This window comes from Helianthus annuus, chromosome 6 (assembly GCF_002127325.2).
Source record: "Helianthus annuus cultivar XRQ/B chromosome 6, HanXRQr2.0-SUNRISE, whole genome shotgun sequence".
Classification (NCBI taxonomy): domain Eukaryota; kingdom Viridiplantae; phylum Streptophyta; class Magnoliopsida; order Asterales; family Asteraceae; genus Helianthus; species Helianthus annuus.
Genome location: NC_035438.2, coordinates 20296247 through 20317773, shown reverse-complemented (window position 1 = coordinate 20317773; position 21527 = coordinate 20296247). Strand labels below are relative to the sequence as shown.

General features: G+C 40.1%; 1 protein-coding gene across 1 annotated transcript; it reads left to right on the top strand.

The window, feature by feature from the left end:
• Window positions 1–338: 338 nt before the first annotated feature.
• Window positions 339–2634, top strand: LOC110944487. The gene is made up of 3 exons (XM_022186152.1): window positions 339–1571; window positions 1655–2002; window positions 2101–2634. Exons 1-3 carry the CDS (start codon window positions 339–341, stop codon window positions 2632–2634), a joined length of 2115 nt encoding a protein of 704 aa, XP_022041844.1.
• The last annotated feature ends 18893 nt before the right edge of the window (window positions 2635–21527 follow it).

The following is a 21527-nucleotide window of genomic DNA, read 5'->3' as shown; positions in this document are numbered from 1 at the left end:
GGTGGAAAGGACAAAACTTCTAACAAAATACCTACTAAAGGACACCGTCTGTCAACATTTGAAAAAAAGGACACGGCCTGTAAAGTACTATAAAGATAAAGAACAAAACTTGTAATTTTTCCTAAGTTTTATTATTTATTAATTTATATATAGTTGGCTTGGTATCTCAATAAGACTCGACACGTAAATCAAAATATTTGTACATTAATTTAAATGTAGTAATGTCCGCAATAACGTTTTTACCACTTAACTTCTTTTGTGTTTTCGGCATATAGAGATGCTTAGTTTGTGACTTTGTGGTTTATAAACATTAACTTCTGTTAACATTACATATTACTATGCCACAAATTGAAACATGGGTTTATGTTCCGATTTTTTTTTGTCGATCATCTCCTGATCTACTTGTAAACCTCACCAGCCAAAATCCCTCGTCTTTGTTGGATGTGTGTGCTGAAATAGTAGCTGTTGAATCCTTTGATGAATACATTTCAGAAAACGAGGATAAGTATAACGAACCCATGGTGTTAATAGGATTCTACATCTCAATAGCATCGTTATTTTGTGTTCTTGCCATGGCGCTTGATTTGTTGTATGGTTTTCGAAATGGAAAATTTTGGTTTCCTAGTAAGTGTTTTTCTCTGAACGCCGCTTCTATCACGGTGATAGCTGTGGCTATGAAACTGCTTTTAGATTTGAGTAGTTCAATGGGACGCGTGATAGACCAAGTTGCCAAGGTTGGAAGCTTAACCTTTATGTGCACGATGATGTCTAATTTAATGCCTTCTTTAGCATATATGGGCAACAAATCACTTATTGCAAATGTTATAGGTCTATCCATTTTTATTATCACGCTGATTGTGAATATTTGCATCCAGCTTAGTACTCATGTTATTAATTCTAATGATTTTCACCCTTTTCATAAGCCATCCTACATGGTGGTGGCAACATACATCTATATCAGCATGTTACTCTTCTTACTAATGATTTTGATCTCTTTTGCTATTACAATTCCAACATCAAAAGAGATCTTAGAATTAAAGTATCAAGCTATGAGCAAAACAACTATGAACAATCAACATCAACAAGAAAACCTAATATCTCTTTCTGAGAAGCTAACACGACTTGTGAAGCGACGTTGGATCATGGTAGAAACTGGCAACCCTCAGTTTGTGATGGCCAGTAATCCTTTATCCTCTGCATCCGGCGTAATTTGTGCGATTAGCATGGTCATTTACATATATATGGTGCGGCAACTTATGTTGTATGGTGATTTTTTAGCATACTCCGTGTATAAAAAGTCAACGACTTTCATTGTCGTTACACAGTCCATTGGAATTGTAGTGGGTTCCATTGCCCCAATATTAAGATGCTTCACAGTCCTTAGCTTCAAATCGTTTGCAAATCAAAATTGGAAACATTTTATGGGGTTTGAAGAAGAGAAGTATTGGACTCAAAAGTTGTGTGAGTGGAAAGAAAGACGTATAAGCGTTTTGTCAAGTGGTTGTAGATCAAGTGTTCTTCTCCATAACTTAAAAAATCACATTCTAAGCTTTTGCATTGGATTTCAGAAGGTAATTGTTGTATCATGCAAAATAATAGCGCTCGTTCCTATTGTAGTTATAATCTTGTCGTATATTGTTCATACTATTTCAAGTCAATGAGGGTAAAGTTGATTACTAGATCCACTGCCTCAAGTAATGAAGAAACAAATGAAGACCTGAGCAGTTTTGTTATGTTACTCGATGATAATATGCGGCTTACTCAAAAAACAATGAAAGAAATTTTAGATTCTATGAACCGCTTGATTCAGTGTGCTGCGAAGAAACAACATAAGAATCTTCTTATGCTTCTTGAAACATATGTTACATTCGAAGGAGTAGAGACATTTGACACTGATCAAGTTCCGTCACTACTTTGTGTTGAACTTGTAAATGGTTGGAGCTTACCGATAATAATCTTAACATGCATCGTTGTTGCTATCCCAGGTATTTCAAAGGACAAAGTTAACAACTTGTCCAAAAGTGTCGGTGAAGGTCTATTGTACACCCATCTAGTGGAGGAAAGCCTGAATAGGGAATATGTCTATGTGACAATTCGAAGGGCAACCATGAATTGTGGCATGAAGTCGAAGACAAGTGCAAGTGGCTGGAAACCACATTGGAAAGTAGTGCGTATGAAGGGAAAACACCAACGGATATTATTAAATCGTTTGCCTATAAAGCAGAAGAAATTGTGAATGAATTTAACACAAGTAATCACAGAAAATTTGTGGAGAAGGAGAACCTTCCTCCAAAAGTAATCATTGCTAACTCAATGTATCGAATCTCACAAACGATCATTCACACGTACGAAAGCAACAACTTAGAGATTACTGAAAATGAGTTGTTTACACGATTATCAGGCATGATTGCAGACATATTAGTTGCTTGCCTCATCAACATACCACGAGTCATAACAATGAGATGCCATGAAAGTACGATAGAAAAGCGAGAGGCTAGTGTTTTGGCTGCAATCGACCTTCTTGGACATACCACAAAGATAATAAAAAGACTTGAAACGCGTGAACTACCGAACATGGATCCTGATAAGATGGGATTTATCGATGATTGGCGTCTTCATTTGAAGCAACCTTAGAATTCGGTGTCTTTCATATGAAGCCAAGGTATGTTTCTTCAGCTTTGTCATCTTACAAAGAAGAAGAGATTCTTCTTCTGTCTTTTTTGATCTAATCCTTGTTTTCTGTCTTTATTTGAAATGAGTCGTAGGTCAAGAATTCAACTGTTTCATGGAAGATCTCTTGTCTATTGTGAGTGTAACACCCCCAAAATCCCACCTGCGGAAATCCCGCGAGGCGTGTTACGCATCAGGGTTCGAGCCACCAATCACATTGAACTAATGGTAAATACTTAAATAAAACATAATATCAATTCCCAAAGTATTGTGTAGCGGAAGAATGTAATAAATCGTTTAGCAAATGTTTCGTAGTAACATTTAAAACCAATGTATCAAATGTAAGATAATCCGAAAGCCTCGATCCATGACCACTCCAGCACTTCCAGATAGCAAGTCCATGTTCCAAGGTTAACGACCTACAAGCATGCAAACAAGTGTGTCAGACTACGCTGGTGAGTTCAAGGTTTTGTTAACATGTTTTGTTACCAGATGTATGTTAATGCGATTCAATGTTACGTTACGATGTTGCTCATGCTAGATACCCTAGGGAGTGTGCCCATATGTATCCGGGGAGTGTGCCCCTTAACAACCCCAATGCTCCTAACCGAGCATTGGTAATGATCGATCCCATGTACAATAACCAAGACCCAAGTTAATTGTTTACCCAGAGTTTCCCTTCCAAATGTTTACCAGTTGTCCCAAACCACCGGGACGCATGCTAGAGAAATGCAATGAACTCACCTGGGATTGCTCGGTATGATACACGAAAAAGTTCAGTTAAGCTACAATGTGATCAACCACGTCCTAGCATGTTTATCATACAAGTCAGGTTTGTATTCAGGTTTTGCACGTATGTTCTACACGTATCGTAACAAGTTGTGTACAAGTATTGACCATTGTATTCTCGTATAAGCATAGCAGTTTCACAGTAACCTCACATAAACAAAGTCCAATATGCGGCCCAATCAGCTGGGCTCGTAACAGTGTGCAAGTCCAACAGTGTGTATGTGTATGTGGTCTCGAGTCGAGACCAGAGATCTCGAGTCGAGACTAGACGGTCTCGGGTTGTACTGGTTTCACAGTCTCGAGTCGCAACAGGGTGATCTCGAGTTGTCATGTGCTTGTCGAGACTACACGGTCTCGAGTCGCAACCGGACCCGCAACCGTGGTCTCGAGTTGTGCTGTTTTGTGCCGGTGTGTTGGTCTCGAGTCGAGACAAGGTGTGTAACTGGCTTTCCTGATTTGTAGTCCATGATTTCCGTAACAAGTTGTAAACAGATTTGGCAGTTTCAAATCAAATCAATTAACAGTTTTGCTATAATCCAAATGAATCAAACAAGCATTTTTAACATCAAATCTCATGAACCCTAACATGATCAAAACATAACAATATCTAAACAACACATATGGTTCGGTCCGATTACTTCAACATACAACCGATTACCATCATTCCATTCTAAATCGTTATGCAGACAATTCCGAGGAGGAGATATGATAACCGGTTAACATCATCATACAATTCCGATTTCATAATCATGTAGCCGATTAACTAGAACATTGTCATTAAACATCATTGACAAACATGTAACTTATTATCATTGATTCCACTAGCATGAACCCTAATGATTTTACTCAATCATATACAATCAAAACATCATCTATCAAAGTAAATAACACCAACACTAACCGGTTGAGAGGATGATCCGAACAATTGTCCTCGAAGGAACGGTTGTGCTTGCCGTCGGGTTTGAGAGAGAATCAGAGAACTAGGGTTCTTGTGTGTGAGAATGTTATGGTAAAAGTGTGGAATGGTTACAACACATCATGTGTTAATCGACTAGGGGGATGGGCCGAACCCAACTTGGGCTGCCCTTTGTTTCCGGTTACAAGCAATGCGGCCCAAATGGCCTTGTGTGTTCGGGTTTGTGTTGTGCGTTCGTGAATCTTGTGCGGTCGGGTCACTTGTATAAACACACATTCACACATAAATAAACATAACATTCAATCAACATAGTTCACGTAAGCACGTAACGTTACAGAAAGTGGGTTCAAATTACGAGTTGTCACAGTATCCCCAACTAAAAAGAAATTTCGTCCCGAAATTTGGTACGCACTCACAGAGAAAGCTAGATAAGTTAGAGCAGCTAGATAAGTTAAAGCTAGGTAAGTTATATCGTTTGCTGGTTTTCCTGGGGTGTCACATCCTCCCCAACTTGAATGGGAATTTCGTCCCGAAATTCACTAGTTGCATCAACATTAAGTTTGCTAGGTTTTGCCTGGTCTTTGGGGAACAAATGTGGATACTTAAGTTTCATCTGGTCCTTGCGTTCCCACGTGAACTCTGGACCACGTCTTGAGTTCCAACGAACTCTCACAATTGGTATACGGCTGTGTTTACGAACTTTAACTTCCCGATCCATAATCTCAATTGGTTCTTCGACAAACTGCAATTTGTCATCTATCTTTAACTCTTGAAATGGTACAACTAGTGTTTCATCAACCACACACTTCTTTAGCTGCGATACGTGAAATACATCATGGACATTACCCAACTTAGCCGGTAATTCCAACCTGTAGGCCACCTTTCCAATCCGTTCTACAATTTTGAATGGTCCTACATAACGAGGGTTTAGTTTGCCGCGTTTCCCAAAACGCACCACACCCTTCCAGGGTGAAACCTTTAACATAACGCGGTCATTAACTTCAAATTCCAGCGGTTTACTACGCTTGTCAGCGTAGCTTTTCTGGCGATCGCGAGCTGCGGCCATACGGTTTCGGATTTGCACAATGCTTTCTGATGCCTCAAGCACAAACTCAGGGCCTGTGATCTGACTATCACCCACCTCAAGCCAGCAGAGAGGTGAACGACATTTCCGTCCGTACAATGCTTCGAACGGAGCTGCCTTAATACTTGTATGGTAGCTGTTGTTGTAGGAGAACTCTATCAATGGCAAATGTTTCTCCCATCCTTTCCCAAAGTCGATTACACATGCCCGTAGCATGTCTTCAAGTGTTTGGATGGTGCACTCGCTTTGACCATCCGTCTGCGGGTGATATGGGGTACTCATGTCGAGTTGGGAACCAAACGATTTATGCACTGACTGCCATAACTCTGAAGTGAAACGCGGATCTCGGTCTGAAATGATAGAAGTTGCCACCCCATGCCTAGAAACCACCTCCTTAAGATACACTGCTGCCAGCTGAGAGAATTTGTCTGTTTCCTTGATTGCTAGGAAGTGTACTGATTTCGTGAGGCGATCAACAATCACCCAGATGGTGTCATTCCCAGCCTGAGTTCTTGGTAGTCCTGTCACGAAATCCATGGCGATCTGTTCCCACTTCCATGTGGGTATCTCTGGTTGCTGCAGTAGACCTGAGGGCTTTTGATGTTCTGCTTTGACTTTAGCACAAGTCAAACATTTGCTGACGTAGGTTGCTATATGAGCCTTCATGCTGGGCCACCAGTAGGTAGTTTTCAAGTCGTGGTACATCTTGTCTGATCCAGGATGTACAGAGTAGCGTGATTTATGTGCCTCTTCCATTACAAGTTCTCGTAAGTTGCCAAAGAATGGGACCCAAATGCGTCCAGTTATGTAGTAAGCACCATCTCCCTTTCGTTCTAGTCGTTGCCTCGAGCCACGTAAAGCTTCAGCTCGAACGTTCTCTGGTTTCAACGCTTCTAACTGAGCGTCTCGTATCTGGGAAGGAAGATTGGACTGGATCGTGAGTTGTAATGCTCGCACACGCCTAGGTGCATTATCCTTTCTGCTGAGGGCGTCGGCTACGACGTTTGCCTTGCCCGGATGATACTTGATGGCACATTCATAATCGTTCAATAATTCCACCCATCGTCGTTGTCGCATATTCAATTCTTTCTGGTCGAAGATGTGCTGAAGACTTCTATGGTCGGTGTAGATGGTGCATTTGGTACCATACAGATAGTGCCTCCAGATCTTCAACGCAAATACCACCACTCCTAACTCCAAGTCGTGTGTCGTGTAGTTCTTCTCGTGCACCTTCAGCTGACGAGAAGCGTAAGCTATCACCTTCTCGCGTTGCATCAACACGCAACCGAGACCCTGAATCGAAGCATCACAATAAACCACAAAATCTTCGGTTCCCTTTGGTAACGACAAGATCGGTGCACTGCAAAGTTTCTGTTTTAACAACTGGAAGGCCTCTTCCTGCTTCGTTCCCCAAGAGTACGCCGTGTTCTTCTGTGTCAGCGAGGTGAGGGGTTGCGCGATTTTCGAGAAGTCTTTAATGAACCTTCGATAATACCCTGCGAGACCAAGAAATTGTCGCACCTCAGACGGAGTCTTTGGTGCCGCCCAATTCTTAACTGCATCCACCTTCGCAGGATCCACATGTATCCCTTTCTCGTTAACAATGTGCCCAAGGAAATGCACTTCTCGAATCCAAAAATCGCACTTAGAAAACTTCGCATACAGTTGTTCCCTTCTCAAAAGTTCCAAGATGAGACGCAGGTGACGCTCGTGATCCTCCCTGTTCTTGGAATAGACTAGGATGTCGTCAATAAACACTATAACAAACTCGTCGAGGTATGGCTTACATACGCGGTTCATGAGGTCCATGAAAACCGCCGGTGCATTGGTCAATCCAAACGGCATGACCAAAAACTCATAGTGTCCGTAGCGCGTTCGAAAAGCCGTCTTGGGAACATCCTCTTCCCTAACCCTTACCTGGTGATACCCCGATCTTAAGTCGATTTTGGAATAGAAACTTGACCCTTGCAGCTGGTCAAACAAGTCGTCGATGCGTGGTAATGGATAGCGGTTCTTGATGGTCACCTTGTTGAGCTCTCGGTAATCAATACACATACGGAATGACCCATCTTTCTTCTTTACAAATAGTACTGGTGCTCCCCAAGGCGAAGAACTGGGTCGAATAAAGCCCCTGTCCAACAACTCTTGTAGTTGATTGGACAGTTCCTGTAACTCTCCAGGTGCTAACCGGTATGGAGCTCGAGCAATCGGAGCCGCTCCCGGCGCAAGATCAATCTGGAATTCTACTTGACGATGAGGAGGTAACCCTGGTAACTCCTCTGGGAACACATCAGCGAATTCTCGCACCACTGGTAGATCCTCGATCTTTCCTTCTTCAGACTGAGCATTGGTAACCAACGCTAACATTGCAGGATACCCCTTTTGTAGATACTTCTGCGCATGCATGGCCGAGATAATACCAATCATCGTCCCACTACGATGTCCTTGAACTAATAATGTCTCCCCATCAGGGAGAGGGATACGCACGATCTTCTCTTTACACAAAATTTCTGCTTGGTGCTTAGACAACCAATCCATGCCTACCACTATGTCAAAACTACCGAGCGTAACGGGAAGGAGGTCAATATCAAACACCTGACCCACGAGATCTAGTTTGCACCCGAAAAGGACATTCGAGGCTTCTATCGTTTTACCATCTGCTAGTTCTACTACTTGTTTAACTTCTAAAGGTGTTGGGGTTATCCCTAATCGTTGACTAAACTCTAGGGACACGTAACTCCAATCGGCACCCGAATCAAATAATACAGAAGCAATACGATTGTTAACAGGAAACGTACCAGTTACAACGTTGCCGTCATTCCTGGCATCCCCTGCTCCAAGCTGGAACACTCTGCCTCGAGCACCATTTCCCCCATTGTTGCCGTTGTTGTTGTTGTTGTTTCCAGCATTGTTATCATTCGGGCGGTTGTTGTCGTTAGCGTTCTGGTTTAGCTGAGGGCAGTCCCGCTTAAAGTGGCCCTCGTCACCACACTGATAGCACCCCTTCCTGAAACCCTGGTTCTGCTGAGGTGGTTGTCCCTGTTGTCTCTGGTTTTGCTGGTTCTGTTGCTGCTGGTGTTTGGGCTGGGAGGCCCTACAATCCCTGGCCTCATGGCCCGCCTTACCACACCTGTTACATGTCCGACCACACGGCCCGAAATGATGATAGCCACACTTGTTACACCGTGGCTTCCTCCCCGCATACTGACCCTGACTTTGGCTACTTCCCTGGCCTTGATTGACAGAAGACGACTGGCTGATGTTGCGGTTGGTGTTGTTGTCTGGCCTTTTCTGAGTCTGACCAGCACTGGATGCTTTGTCGCAGTCGCTCCACTTCCGTTTGTTATCATTAGCAGATGTAGTAGCAGTGGGTGCCGCAGCAGCAGTGGTTGAAATGCGCGGGGGTAACGAATTGCTCTCTACCTCTTGGTCCACAATCTTATGAGTCAGACGAACAATCTGTGTCAAATCATTGAGATGGGCTGCAGTGACCAAAGTCTTCACACGCGGAGGCAACCCTTTGATGAATAACTCAATCCTCCGAGACATAGGCCGGGACAAGTTTGGGCACATGTCGGCCAGTTCATACGATCGCTTCACATATGCTTCGACTTCAGATCCAACCATCTTCAAGTCGTAGTACTCGTTTTCCAACTTCTGGACTTTATCCCGAGGGCAGTACTCCTCCCTGATCAGTTCTTTAAAGTCTTCCCAGGTTGTGGCATTCGCTGCCTCGATGCCCAACAACTGTACCTGGGCGTTCCACCACGTTAGGGCACCATCCGCCAAGGTACCCGCAGCATATTTCACCCTGTCCCCAGCGGGACAGTTACAGATAGCAAACACAGACTCTGCTTTCTCGAACCATCTCAGAAGTCCCACAGCCCCTTCAGTCCCGGTGAAGGTCTGTGGCTTACAGTCCATAAACATTTTGAATGTACAAGCAGGCTGGTTGGGTTGAGGTTGCACTTGCTGACCTAAAGGACGAAAGGGAACACATTATAGAAGGGAAAAGACGTGTACGCGATATGAGAGTAAAGAGTACTTGGTACATTCCATACCAGCTTGATAGGCTGCTAAGGCCTCAGCCACACGGGTATTGATCAAGTCAGTCAACTCAGCCTGAGTCATGTTGATGTTGCCACGTCCGTGTCCTCGTCCACTCATGATTCTATAGTTGGAAATGAACTGATTTAGGAGTCGATCAAGGTGGGATTCATGTATCACACTAATATCTATTCACTACCAAGTTCGTACACAAAATAAGGCAGAACCCTTCTCACGCTCGATAAGCCTCACTGGGACTTGCATGCACCCCGCGTTATTATTAAGTGTGCACCCATAATAATAAGGCGATTTGCATGTTCATCTCAGAGCCTCTTAGCTTGCGCTCGAAGTTTCCCCCGTTCAAACAACACAACAGATGGTATCACAGGTCTATGGTTCGCATGAGTCGAAGAGTAGTGTCACACTATCAAGTCACTATGGTGTTTAATGTCTCAGTTCATATATGTTGTGAGTGTGTGACTGCTAAGCAAGTAATGTATAAAGTGAGAGAGAGACGAACCTTGCAATCTGGAGCTGAGTGTCATGATCGATTTTCGAAGGTGTTTGGTTATAGTCTGGTTTTACAAAACGTTTTAAAACCTAGTTCACTATAACCAGTGGCTCTGATACCAAACTGTAACACCCCCAAAATCCCACCTGCGGAAATCCCGCGAGGCGTGTTACGCATCAGGGTTCGAGCCACCAATCACATTGAACTAATGATAAATACTTAAATAAAACATAATATCAATTCCCAAAGTATTGTGTAGCGGAAGCATGTAATAAATCGTTTAGCAAATGTTTCGTAGTAACATTTAAAACCAATGTATCAAATGTAAGATAATCCGAAAGCCTCGATCCATGACCACTCCAGCAGTTCCAGATAGCAAGTCCATGTTCCAAGGTTAACGACCTACAAGCATGCAAACAAGTGTGTCAGACTACGCTGGTGAGTTCAAGGTTTTGTTAACGTGTTTTGTTACCAGATGTATGTTAATGCGATTCAATGTTACGTTACGATGTTGCTCATGCTAGATACCCTAGGGAGTGTGCCCATATGTATCCGGGGAGTGTGCCCCTTAACAACCCCAATGCTCCTAACCGAGCATTGGTAATGATCGATCCCATGTACAATAACCAAGACCCAAGTTAATTGTTTACCCAGAGTTTCCCTTCCAAATGTTTACCAGTTGTCCCAAACCACCGGGACGCATGCTAGAGAAATGCAATGAACTCACCTGGGATTGCTCGGTATGATACACGAAAAAGTTCAGTTAAGCTACAATGTGATCAACCACGTCCTAGCATGTTTATCATACAAGTCAGGTTTGTATTCAGGTTTTGCACGTATGTTCTACACGTATCGTAACAAGTTGTGTACAAGTATTGACCATTGTATTCTCGTATAAGCATAGCAGTTTCACAGTAACCTCACATAAACAAAGTCCAATATGCGGCCCAATCAGCTGGGCTCGTAACAGTGTGCAAGTCCAACAGTGTGTATGTGTATGTGGTCTCGAGTCGAGACCAGAGATCTCGAGTCGAGACTAGACGGTCTCGGGTTGTACTGGTTTCACAGTCTCGAGTCGCAACAGGGTGATCTCGAGTTGTCATGTGCTTGTCGAGACTACACGGTCTCGAGTCGCAACCGAACCCGCAACCGTGGTCTCGAGTTGTGCTGTTTTGTGCCGGTGTGTTGGTCTCGAGTCGAGACAAGGTGTGTAACTGGCTTTCCTGATTTGTAGTCCATGATTTCCGTAACAAGTTGTAAACAGATTTGGCAGTTTCAAATCAAATCAATTAACAGTTTTGCTATAATCCAAATGAATCAAACAAGCATTTTTAACATCAAATCTCATGAACCCTAACATGATCAAAACATAACAATATCTAAACAACACATATGGTTCGGTCCAATTACTTCAACATACAACCGATTACCATCATTCCATTCTAAATCGTTATGCAGACAATTCCGAGGAGGAGATATGATAACCGGTTAACATCATCATACAATTCCGATTTCATAATCATGTAGCCGATTAACTAGAACATTGTCATTAAACATCATTGATAAACATGTAACTTATTATCATTGATTCCACTAGCATGAACCCTAATGAATTTACTCAATCATATACAATCAAAACATCATCTATCAAAGTAAATAACACCAACACTAACCGGTTGAGAGGATGATCCGAACAATTGTCCTCGAAGGAACGGTTGTGCTTGCTATCGGGTTTGAGAGAGAATCAGAGAACTAGGGTTCTTGTGTGTGAGAATGTTATGGTAAAAGTGTGGAATGGTTACAACACATCATGTGTTAATCGACTAGGGGGATGGGCCGAACCCAACTTGGGCTGCCCTTTGTTTCCGGTTACAAGCAATGCGGCCCAAATGGCCTTGTGTGTTCGGGTTTGTGTTGTGCGTTCGTGAATCTTGTGCGGTCGGGTCACTTGTATAAACACACATTCACACATAAATAAACATAACATTCAATCAACATAGTTCACGTAAGCACGTAACGTTACAGAAAGTGGGTTCAAATTACGAGTTGTCACAGTGAGCTTCTAATACAACCATATCATAAAACATATACGGTTGCATATGGTTTTTTTTCTTTGAGAATGTTGTTGTACTTCTCTTTCTCCATCTTTATAATGTATGCAAATTATGTGTATTATATTTCGAGTGTTAATTGTTGTATAATTTCTTAGAAAGTGCTTACATTGTCTTTGCTCTTTCTTTCTCTTTTTTAACGACAAATTAACATGCTTCTAAATATTCATATACCTTCACTGTTGGCCTAATCTTGTCATAACTCAAAAGTTGGAGGATGCTGAATGGTTTAGTTTTATTTTAGTAGGTAGATTTAAGATTTATGTTAGTTTTATTTTATTTGGTTTTAGGTTATTTGCTCTTCAAGGGTTGTTTTGTATAAATATGATTTATAGTTTAGTGTTTATGTACCATCAATTTTAATCAAAGAGTTTTTTCCTTGTTAAATCAATTTTTTGATTAAGTTGAAAAAGGTCTGGTTTCCAACAATTAGTATCAGAGCGGTTTATCAATTTGGAAGGTTTGCAAGTGCAAGAGGGTTTGTTTATCAAACGGCAGCAACAGGTTGTAGTGATCAAGGTTCTGATCAACAACAGCAAAACTATAACAATCAAGGAGCAATATTTGCAAGCTTGATCAAAGGAGAAAACTCAGGTTTAGGGCAGTGTTAGTTCGGATCAACAGTTGTAAGGCCATAAAATTAAATAGGTTCACGCTTGTCTTTATCAAACACACTTATAAGTTATTGGACTAAGTTTTCTAGTGGACTTGGGTTAGGCCATGTGGGCCGAATTATATGTGGACCCTATATAATGTTATGTTAAGTTCATTATTAGGGTTAGATATTAGAGAGAGCTCAGGAGGCGAGTTAGAGTTGTTGATTGTTTATGCTTTTGATCGACACCAGACACGTCTTGAACTTGTGTGCAATTTATAATACAATCGACTTTCTTGTTCTTGATTCATCACTTATAATTCGGCCCATATGGCCTAACCCAAGTCCATCTTGTCGTCTTCTCTTTTTCTTTCTCTACAATCTTACACTTCAAATTGGGTCGCGCACCATTTTGTTTCACAAACTTGGGTCGCACACAAGGCTCAATTACCCTCTCCCATAATTTCATAGTATGGCCAAGCAGCTTAATCCCTCTATAATTTCCACAATATCGAGCATCTCCTTTGTTCTTATATAAAGGCACTATGAAACTACTTCTCCAATGAACTCCTTGATGGAGAGGGTGAAACTCGGGTGTTAAAGTGTGTTATATTATGTGTTTTAAGAGACTATGCGCGTTGAATGTGATAACTACGAGAGTGTGTAGTGTTACAGGTTAATCGCTTAATTTGGTAAAGTTGGAGTGCTCAGTGATGAAAACGGAACAAGCAAGGATGATTATCAAGATATATCACATCATTTCGTATATGTTTCGGGTCAAAAGATAACTCGAATGTGCGAGAATTATGAACGAATGAAGTCTAGGGGCTTCGTTGTCATTCTATGAAAGTTGTGTGTTGAAAAATATGGAGCCACAGGACGCGTCGTAAGCTACGGTTGTTAAACGTTAGCCTACGGTTGAAATAAGTGAGTATAAATATGTCATAACCTCCGTCCCCCTGGTACAAACCCGGGAACGGGCGGCCGTGAGCCAGTTCTGGTGGTATCTTGTTATTGTCTAATTTGGCAGCGGAAATTTTCATCAGGACCGTAGTTAGGAAATATTTTATCAGAGTAAACCACCACATTTTATAACATTAAACACATGGGTAAAACCCAAGTTTGTAGTACATACATTTTCATAGGAATGAATCCTATTTTGTTTAATAAAAACATCTATTTTATTTTAGGTAACTTTATTGCCACTTTTCCAAGCCTTCAGTGCTCTCCAGCGGGCTTTTATTGGCTTCACACTAAGTTACCTGAAACACGTGTTTAAAAACATTTTATCAGCAGGAAATACTGGTGCGTGAATCCCAGTTTAATCAAGTTTAAATAAAAAGTCACAGTGTATAGTGTATAGTATTGAGGGTGATCTCGCAATTACATTTGTTTCCAAGTTATACCAATTATCACCCGTTGGTACTGTCAGACCTGACTTGTGGAAATGTTACTCCTTAACCAGGTGGTAACAAATTTTGTTTACAAAACCCCAACATACCCACGATAATTGTATTCTTACAAATACTCAATAACTGTTATTCGCATGGAAAAGTATTTAAGGTTTTGTAAAAACAGTTAACGAAAAGTTTACGAAAAGTGGATCAACTCACATTGCTATTATAGGGCTTTCCTTTGTGATTTCCTGGTTATAATATAATTAAATAAACAATGCACACGCGTTAGTATAATAACCCATTTTAAAATTAGTAATACCCTCCCCGAGACGACATTCCAACGACTGCGTCAGGTAGAACCACGACAACCGTTACGGAACCCTAGATCAATTGGGCAGAGTATCTAATACGTATCCACGGGTTATGATACTTACAACGAGGCAGAGCTTCGCTAATTAGGGGGTATTAGACCCGAGTATAATGCACACTATAAAGAAAATTTGAGAGAGGAAAGATTTATGAACGATTTGTGAACTGTGGCCAACAAATTCTATATATAGGGCTGTTCAGGGGGTTTGTCGCGGCCCGCGACAGATGAGAAGAAGGTTTACGCGGCCCGCGAGGGCCCTAAGGCGGCAAATGAGTTGCTGAGTCATCGACACTTGGCAGTACCGGAGGGGGTCTGTTCTTGAGCTGTCGCGGCCCGCGTAAGCCGACGGCTATGCCTTCGCGGCCCGCGAGCGCCACAGAATTTTGGTTTTTATTTTATTTTTATTTATATAAAGGTATTCGGGACCGGTTTTCGTATTCGGGGTGTATTTTAGTACATATAGGGGTATTCTAAATATATTAGGGGTGTGAGAAATATTTTTGGAGGGTTGATATATCTTGTTACAATTCCTGGATTATTTAATAAAATATATAGTGCACTCACATTAAGTATAGTAACCCAATTCCACTTTATCCCTACGTCACGAGACAGAACCCCAACGAATTTAGGCAGAGCCTTGACATACGTTACGGGGCCCTACGTCAGTCGGACAGGGTATCAGTGATTAGGGGTTACAATACTTAGAACGGGGCAGGGCTTTATTATTATCATTATAGGTGAAATAAAACTAATAGAAATTTAGAGAGAGGGAGGTCGAGAGAAGGAAATGAACGGTTGAAGTTGAAATCAAAATCTTCAATTTATAATGGAAAGGGAATGGCAACTTGCTGCCTACATTTCTAAAGTTAACGGAAAAGATTCCATTTTATCACATTTTACACGTACACATCTGTGTACTTTGAAATTAAATGTTAGTTTAAAATATATTATTATTATTATTATTATTATTATATATTATAATTAATTAAACTGTTTCACTTATTTGGCGCTTATAACTTTTAAAATATGATGTTTTATAAAACAATGAATATGTTTTTAGAACGAGAATAATCTTATCTACGTTTTGAACCAAGCTTCATTAAAATGGAGTATGTTCAAATATAATGTATTTTTATAATTTAATTATGAAACGGTTCCTAGGCCCATCTTGGTGCTTCATATTTCTAACAGTTAACTTACTCGTGATCTATCCGTTTAATAACATAAGTTATATATATTTTATATAATTAAGATTTTTGGGAATGTTACATCCTCCCTACTTTGTTTTAAATCTCGTCCTCGAGATTCCCTGAAATATGGATGAATATTTAGTTAGTTTAGTTTCTAGGTAGATTCTGGTCTTTATTTTGAATTTCACTTTACTTTGACCAGAACTATTCTTTATGCTTTGAGATTCTTAACTTTTAATTTGTATGATCTTTTAATGGATTTAAATTCTTCATTTACCTCTATAACTTTGAAGATGTACAACTAAAGATTTATCAGTTAGGTATGTATTCCTGTCATTTCAAGTAAATTTAAGGGTTCCGAATGGTAAATCTTAGTAGAATTATAGGGAAAAAGAGTTCTTGTAAGTATATCTAGTCGCGGTTACTCTTATCTTCTCAAGAGCTCTTAATAAAGGTAAAACGACTCTCTATTAGTTTTTAGATGTTTTGTGTCTTAGCACAACTTTTGGTTACAGGCTTCCTAATGCATTAATAATCGCAAAGGAAATTCTTATACTTTCGATGGCTTTCCAACTTAGAGAGTTCCTGACGTTCATCTTGTCGCACGAATTTCGAGACGGATGATCAAACGAAATAGTGTTTGATATTGGAATTATAGACGTATACAAGAGATTCTTAATAAACCAAATTATCATTGACACACTTGTTCGTGATTTATCCCTAATTGTCAATCAATATGGTCTTTGGATTTCCTCATAGATATACATATCTATATAATCATATATTTCACATACTGTAATATGCACACCATTCATCAGGTCAGTGTATTTAACAGATTCATATTTCCAAAAACAGATTAGACATCAAATCATGGTACTATTTAGGGAATTCCATTATCATAACATATACCCCATCTCTCCCGGTCTCGCCGGAGAGGTACCCCAATCTCACCCGGTCTTGCCGGAAAGGTAGTTATCACTGTATTTCCCATAAATAGAATTTTCTCAAATAATGATTTCAGAAGTACATCATTTATTATGGCTTGTATCAAGGAACAAGGAAATTAGTATTCTCATGATGGATCATATTCTAGAACCGAGTAGTATTAATAAACAAGAAATAACAGTGGCCAAGTGTTATTGCTTATTTATCATACAGTCACTGTTCTAGTCATCATCCTCACGGGATACTAATAACCATCACACTTTATCTACGCAAGTAATTGGCTTATCTCAAAGCTTTATACTAAGGCATTTTTCTTAAGTTCAAGTCTAAATATTGTCCTGGTTGTTACCAGTGAATATTAATATCCTAACTCTTTCATTTAAGCATAGATATTATTATGGTTGTGGTTTTCTTTTGGTTGGAGAATGGAGTTTCAATTATATCATTGTCTCCATTGATACTATAGCTAGGTTCAATGTAATAAGTATGCTTACAGCTAACTCTATTCATGCTTATATATTATGAGATTCCGATGCACGGAATATTTTATTGAGACAGATGGTATTTTAAAACATAATACGTTTCAGGATTTTCTGTTCTTCACTGCTTTCTTAAAATATCAAAAATACCAAAAAAATTTTTTTTTCTTAAAAGACTTCCATTTTGAACTGACAGGTTGTTGTTCTTGCATATCTAGATAAAATATTGGTTTATCTTTAAATGTGAAAAAGACTAATGGTTTTTCGAGATACTTGCTTGTGTTTCTAAACAGATTGGTGCAGTTATCAAAATGAAGTGCAGAATACAAGTAAAGTGCAGATTGAGAGTCAAGTGAAGAATGTGTGAAGATGCATGGTAGGATCCTTCTACTACATTGCAGAGTAATATGGAAGAGTTGGAGCTTACTTGCTTAACCAAGGATTGCTAGCTAACTGATCTACAACGACTGAAAGTTTTGGATATTGGAAGCATCAGCTAAGGGGGAGTCTGTTGATGTCAGAAACTGTGTAGCTGACGCTATCCAAAGACCAAAAGAACACAAGATGTTTGAAGACGAAGTTACACTATGAAGCTATTGTCAAGGGGGAGTCTGTTGGTGCATATTCTGTGACAACAGCTTAATAGTTTGATTATTTAGTCTTTGGATATTTTGTATTGGGCTTAGCTTATTGGTTAGTGAGTTTATTGTTGTAATGGGCTTGGAAAATGGCCTAGTCCATGTAGGAAGCCCAGTTCACAAACATGTGGTATATAAACATGTTTTTGTGATTAGGGTTTGAGGAGTTAGAGAATTATTGGAGGCTAGAGAGAAAGTCTAGAGAGAGAGAGAAATTTCGAAATTAGGGTTCTAGGCAAGATCACAGATAGTGGCTGTGAGGTTGTGAGGTCTTGAATTGATTGTAAAACTGCTAGTTTGGATAATCAATAGAAGACCTGTTTGATTGTGAATTCTGTTTTCTACTCGTTTCTGTAACAAATCTGATCTAGAGGATTCCGCACTCTAGGTTAGATAAAGAATTCTGTGACGATCCATAAGACTCAAGGGGACCTACAATTGGTATCAGAGCATTAGGCTCTTGAAGGCTCGGTTCAGAATTGTTTGCTGCAGAAACAGGGAGAATTTTTGAAAATTTTGAAACCTGAAAAATTAGGGTTTCGAAATTTTCTTCTTGGTTTTGATAAAATTTTCGAATTTGTTGGCTGTTTTGATCTTCTGGTTTGTTTGATTGCTGTTTTGCAGGTTTTAGGATTTGCAGGACTGTTTTTGGTTGATTGCTTTGGTTGAGAAACTTGAAGATTCGAAGACTGTTCTTTGTGTTCTTCATCAAGTTCATCAAAATTTTAGTCAAAACTTTGCTGATTTGCTGTTTCGATTTTGCAGGAAATTGTTACGAAATCTTGGAAAATCTCAGAAATTTGAAACAGATTAAGTTTCCATATTTTCTGGACCAGCGAATTTGCAGCATCAGCAAATTTAACAAATTCGCAGACTGATCAGCGAATTTGAGACCCTATATCTCGGTGACCGGCGAACTTAAAATCCAAAGGCGACTTTGGTAACCGTGTAATTGTCCACAGCGAAATTACCACGGTTTTCAGCGATTTTACAGGCCGTCGTAATAGCGAACTGGTTACCCGGCGAAATTAATCTGAGCGAAATTGGCAGCGAATTGACCAGCAAATTTAACATTCCAGCGAAATTGACCAGCAAATTTAACTGATTTACCAGCGAAATTAAGCCAAAACCAGCGAAATTAAGAGAGGAATTAAGTGGTGGAATTTTAGCTGGCAAGCGTCGGAAAAATTTCAGTGTTTTGCAAATAGAAAGTGATTCGTAGCTCGTTTGACAGAACCGTCTGCACCATTGCATTCCTTGCATTTTTAGGACAAAAAAAAAGACTCTGGAAAATCCCGAATTCAGTTTTTGACATTATATATCATTGGATTCGTCTTTTCGAGACGATTCTAAAGGTGTAATTTGGTAACCACTGTTTTCGGAGATATTTTGTACGGTTTTCTCAGTCTGTATCGTTTAAAATGTCGAACATGACCAATTTGAATGCACCTAAGATGATGAAGGTGGAGAATTATCTTACATGGAAGGACAACTTTAAATCCTTCATTGAATCTCAGGATACACGCATGTGGATCTGTATTGTAGATGGGTACACAAACCCAACACACGATTATGAGGGCAGACCACGTAGAACAGACTATATGAACATGCAAGAGGCTGATAAGAAAATGTATGAAGCTGAAAAGAGAGCCTTGGCTGCAATAAAGACATCCTTACCTGATAGCATCAAGCATATCTTCAAGAAGTACACAAATTCAAAGGATATGTGGGATGTATTACAAAAGCGATATCAGGGAAATGAGAGTGCCACTCAGGCATTCATGGCAGAGATAGTGCAAGTTGATGAGGCTGAAACTGCTGTGAGTGATGCTGAATCTCAATTGGAGAATGCTGAAGTAAAAGTGGATGCAGAAGTAGAGATAGAGAGTGAAGCTGAACAGGTTGTCGCTGATGAAACTACAGAAGTTCATGAGGAAGAGGTACAATCTAATTCTGTGTGTTTAAGATGTCGTGAATTACAGGGTGAGGTTGACAAGTTGTTAACACAAAACCAAACTCTGGTAAGCGAGATGTCTAGCATAAAAGAGTCAAACTTTTTTGCTAAAAGAAACGAATCTTTATACTTGAAGAAGATAAAGGGTTATGAAAGTGAAATAGAAGCTTTTGTTGGTTCAGTTCTGTTTATACATGAAGGAAAACATTAAAACATACCTGTTATAGCAGACAGTGCGTTGGAGAATCCAGTAATGGAGTTCGACATGCTTGTCATCGTGATCTGGTTCCTCCTTAGGGTGCTGACTAATGATGGGGCTTAGAAAACCGAAAAGGGATAACGGCTAGGAGAGGAGGTCGAATTATGATGTTATGGCTAATGGGGTGTGTGTAATTGTGTAACTGAGTAACCCCTTAACCTCCACATAATTCTCCTTATATAAGCACCCAGGAGGAAACCTAATTAGTTAATAAGGGTAATATGGTCCATCAACAATTACCAACTAATTATTTAATAGGTTCTAATATATTTTGATCTCTATAATGTAAATGATTATGATGGCTATAGATTAAATATCAATACGTAATATATTTAATCTTACATTCTCCCACTTAGCCGAGTAATCATTTACTATGAGTATTAGATAAGCCTGATCAGGAGTTAACACTCATTTTAGCCTTAAACAAGTACTATAGCAGAGAAATACAGCCGTTGAATCATTATGCGACTCAGGACCCCCATTAATCATACTATAGCCTTAATTTAAAACCTAATCGTCATGATCAAAATACGCGTAAGCCCTTTGTTTGATTTGTAACTTTATGTGTCTATATGCCATTATACCGGTTGAACATATTCTATCAGACATACAAAATCAAACTGAGGAAATTTCATTAACATAAACATAAGCTAGTACAATATGCTCAAATAAGGTCTTTACTAAATCCCATATTCCGAACATGTTCTTCGTAAACCTTAGGAGGGAGACCTTTAGTCATCGGATCCGCAAGCATATCCTTAGTACTAATATACTCGATACAAAGATTATTTTCCTCAACTCGTTCACGTACAAATAGATATTTTGTATCGAGATATAAACCAGCTCCAGTCGAACTGTTACTGTTCGAGAAACTAACGGCAACTGAATTATCACAGTAAAGCTTCAATGGTCTAGAAATGGAATTAACGATTTTGAGTCTAGTGACCAGATTTCTAAGCAACATTCCATGACAGGTTGCGTTATAAACAGCAATGTACTCTGCCATCATTGTGGAAGTTGTGGTCAACTGTTGTTTATGACTCTTCCAAGAGATAGGGCCGCCTGCTAACATAAAGATATAGCCCGAAGTGGATTTCTTGTCATCTTTGCATTTGGCAAAGTCAGAATAGCCCACCACTTCTAAATGATCACTTCTTCTATAATTCAGTTTATAGTCTTTCGTCCCTTGCAGATATCGAAGTACCTTCTTAGCTGCTTTCCAGTGATCTAGGCCAGGGTTAGTCTGATAACGGCCTAACATTCCAGCAATATAAGCGATATCTGGGCGAGTACAGACTTGAGCATACATCAAGCTCCCGACTACTGACGCGTAAGGTATCTGGCTCATTTGCTCCTTCTCAACCTCTGTTGTCGGACACTGGAATGAACCGAAAACATCTCCCTTAACTACTGGAGCGACGGAGGGTTTGCACTGTTGCATGTTGTAACGTGTAAGGACACGATCTATGTAAGCCCTTTGGGACAATCCTAAGATCCCTTTGTGTCTATCTCGGTGAATTTCGATGCCAATGACGTAAGAAGCATCTCCAAGATCCTTCATTTCGAAGTTAT

Coding starts and splice junctions, on each gene's coding strand:
- LOC110944487 (XM_022186152.1), top strand. CDS start 339: ATGCCACAAATTGAAACATGGGTTTATGTTCCGATTTTTTTTTGTCGA. Junction 1,572..1,654: donor TTTGCATTGGATTTCAGAAG/GTAATTGTTGTA, acceptor TACTATTTCAAG/TCAATGAGGGTAAAGTTGAT. Junction 2,003..2,100: donor CAGGTATTTCAAAGGACAAA/GTTAACAACTTG, acceptor GACAATTCGAAG/GGCAACCATGAATTGTGGCA.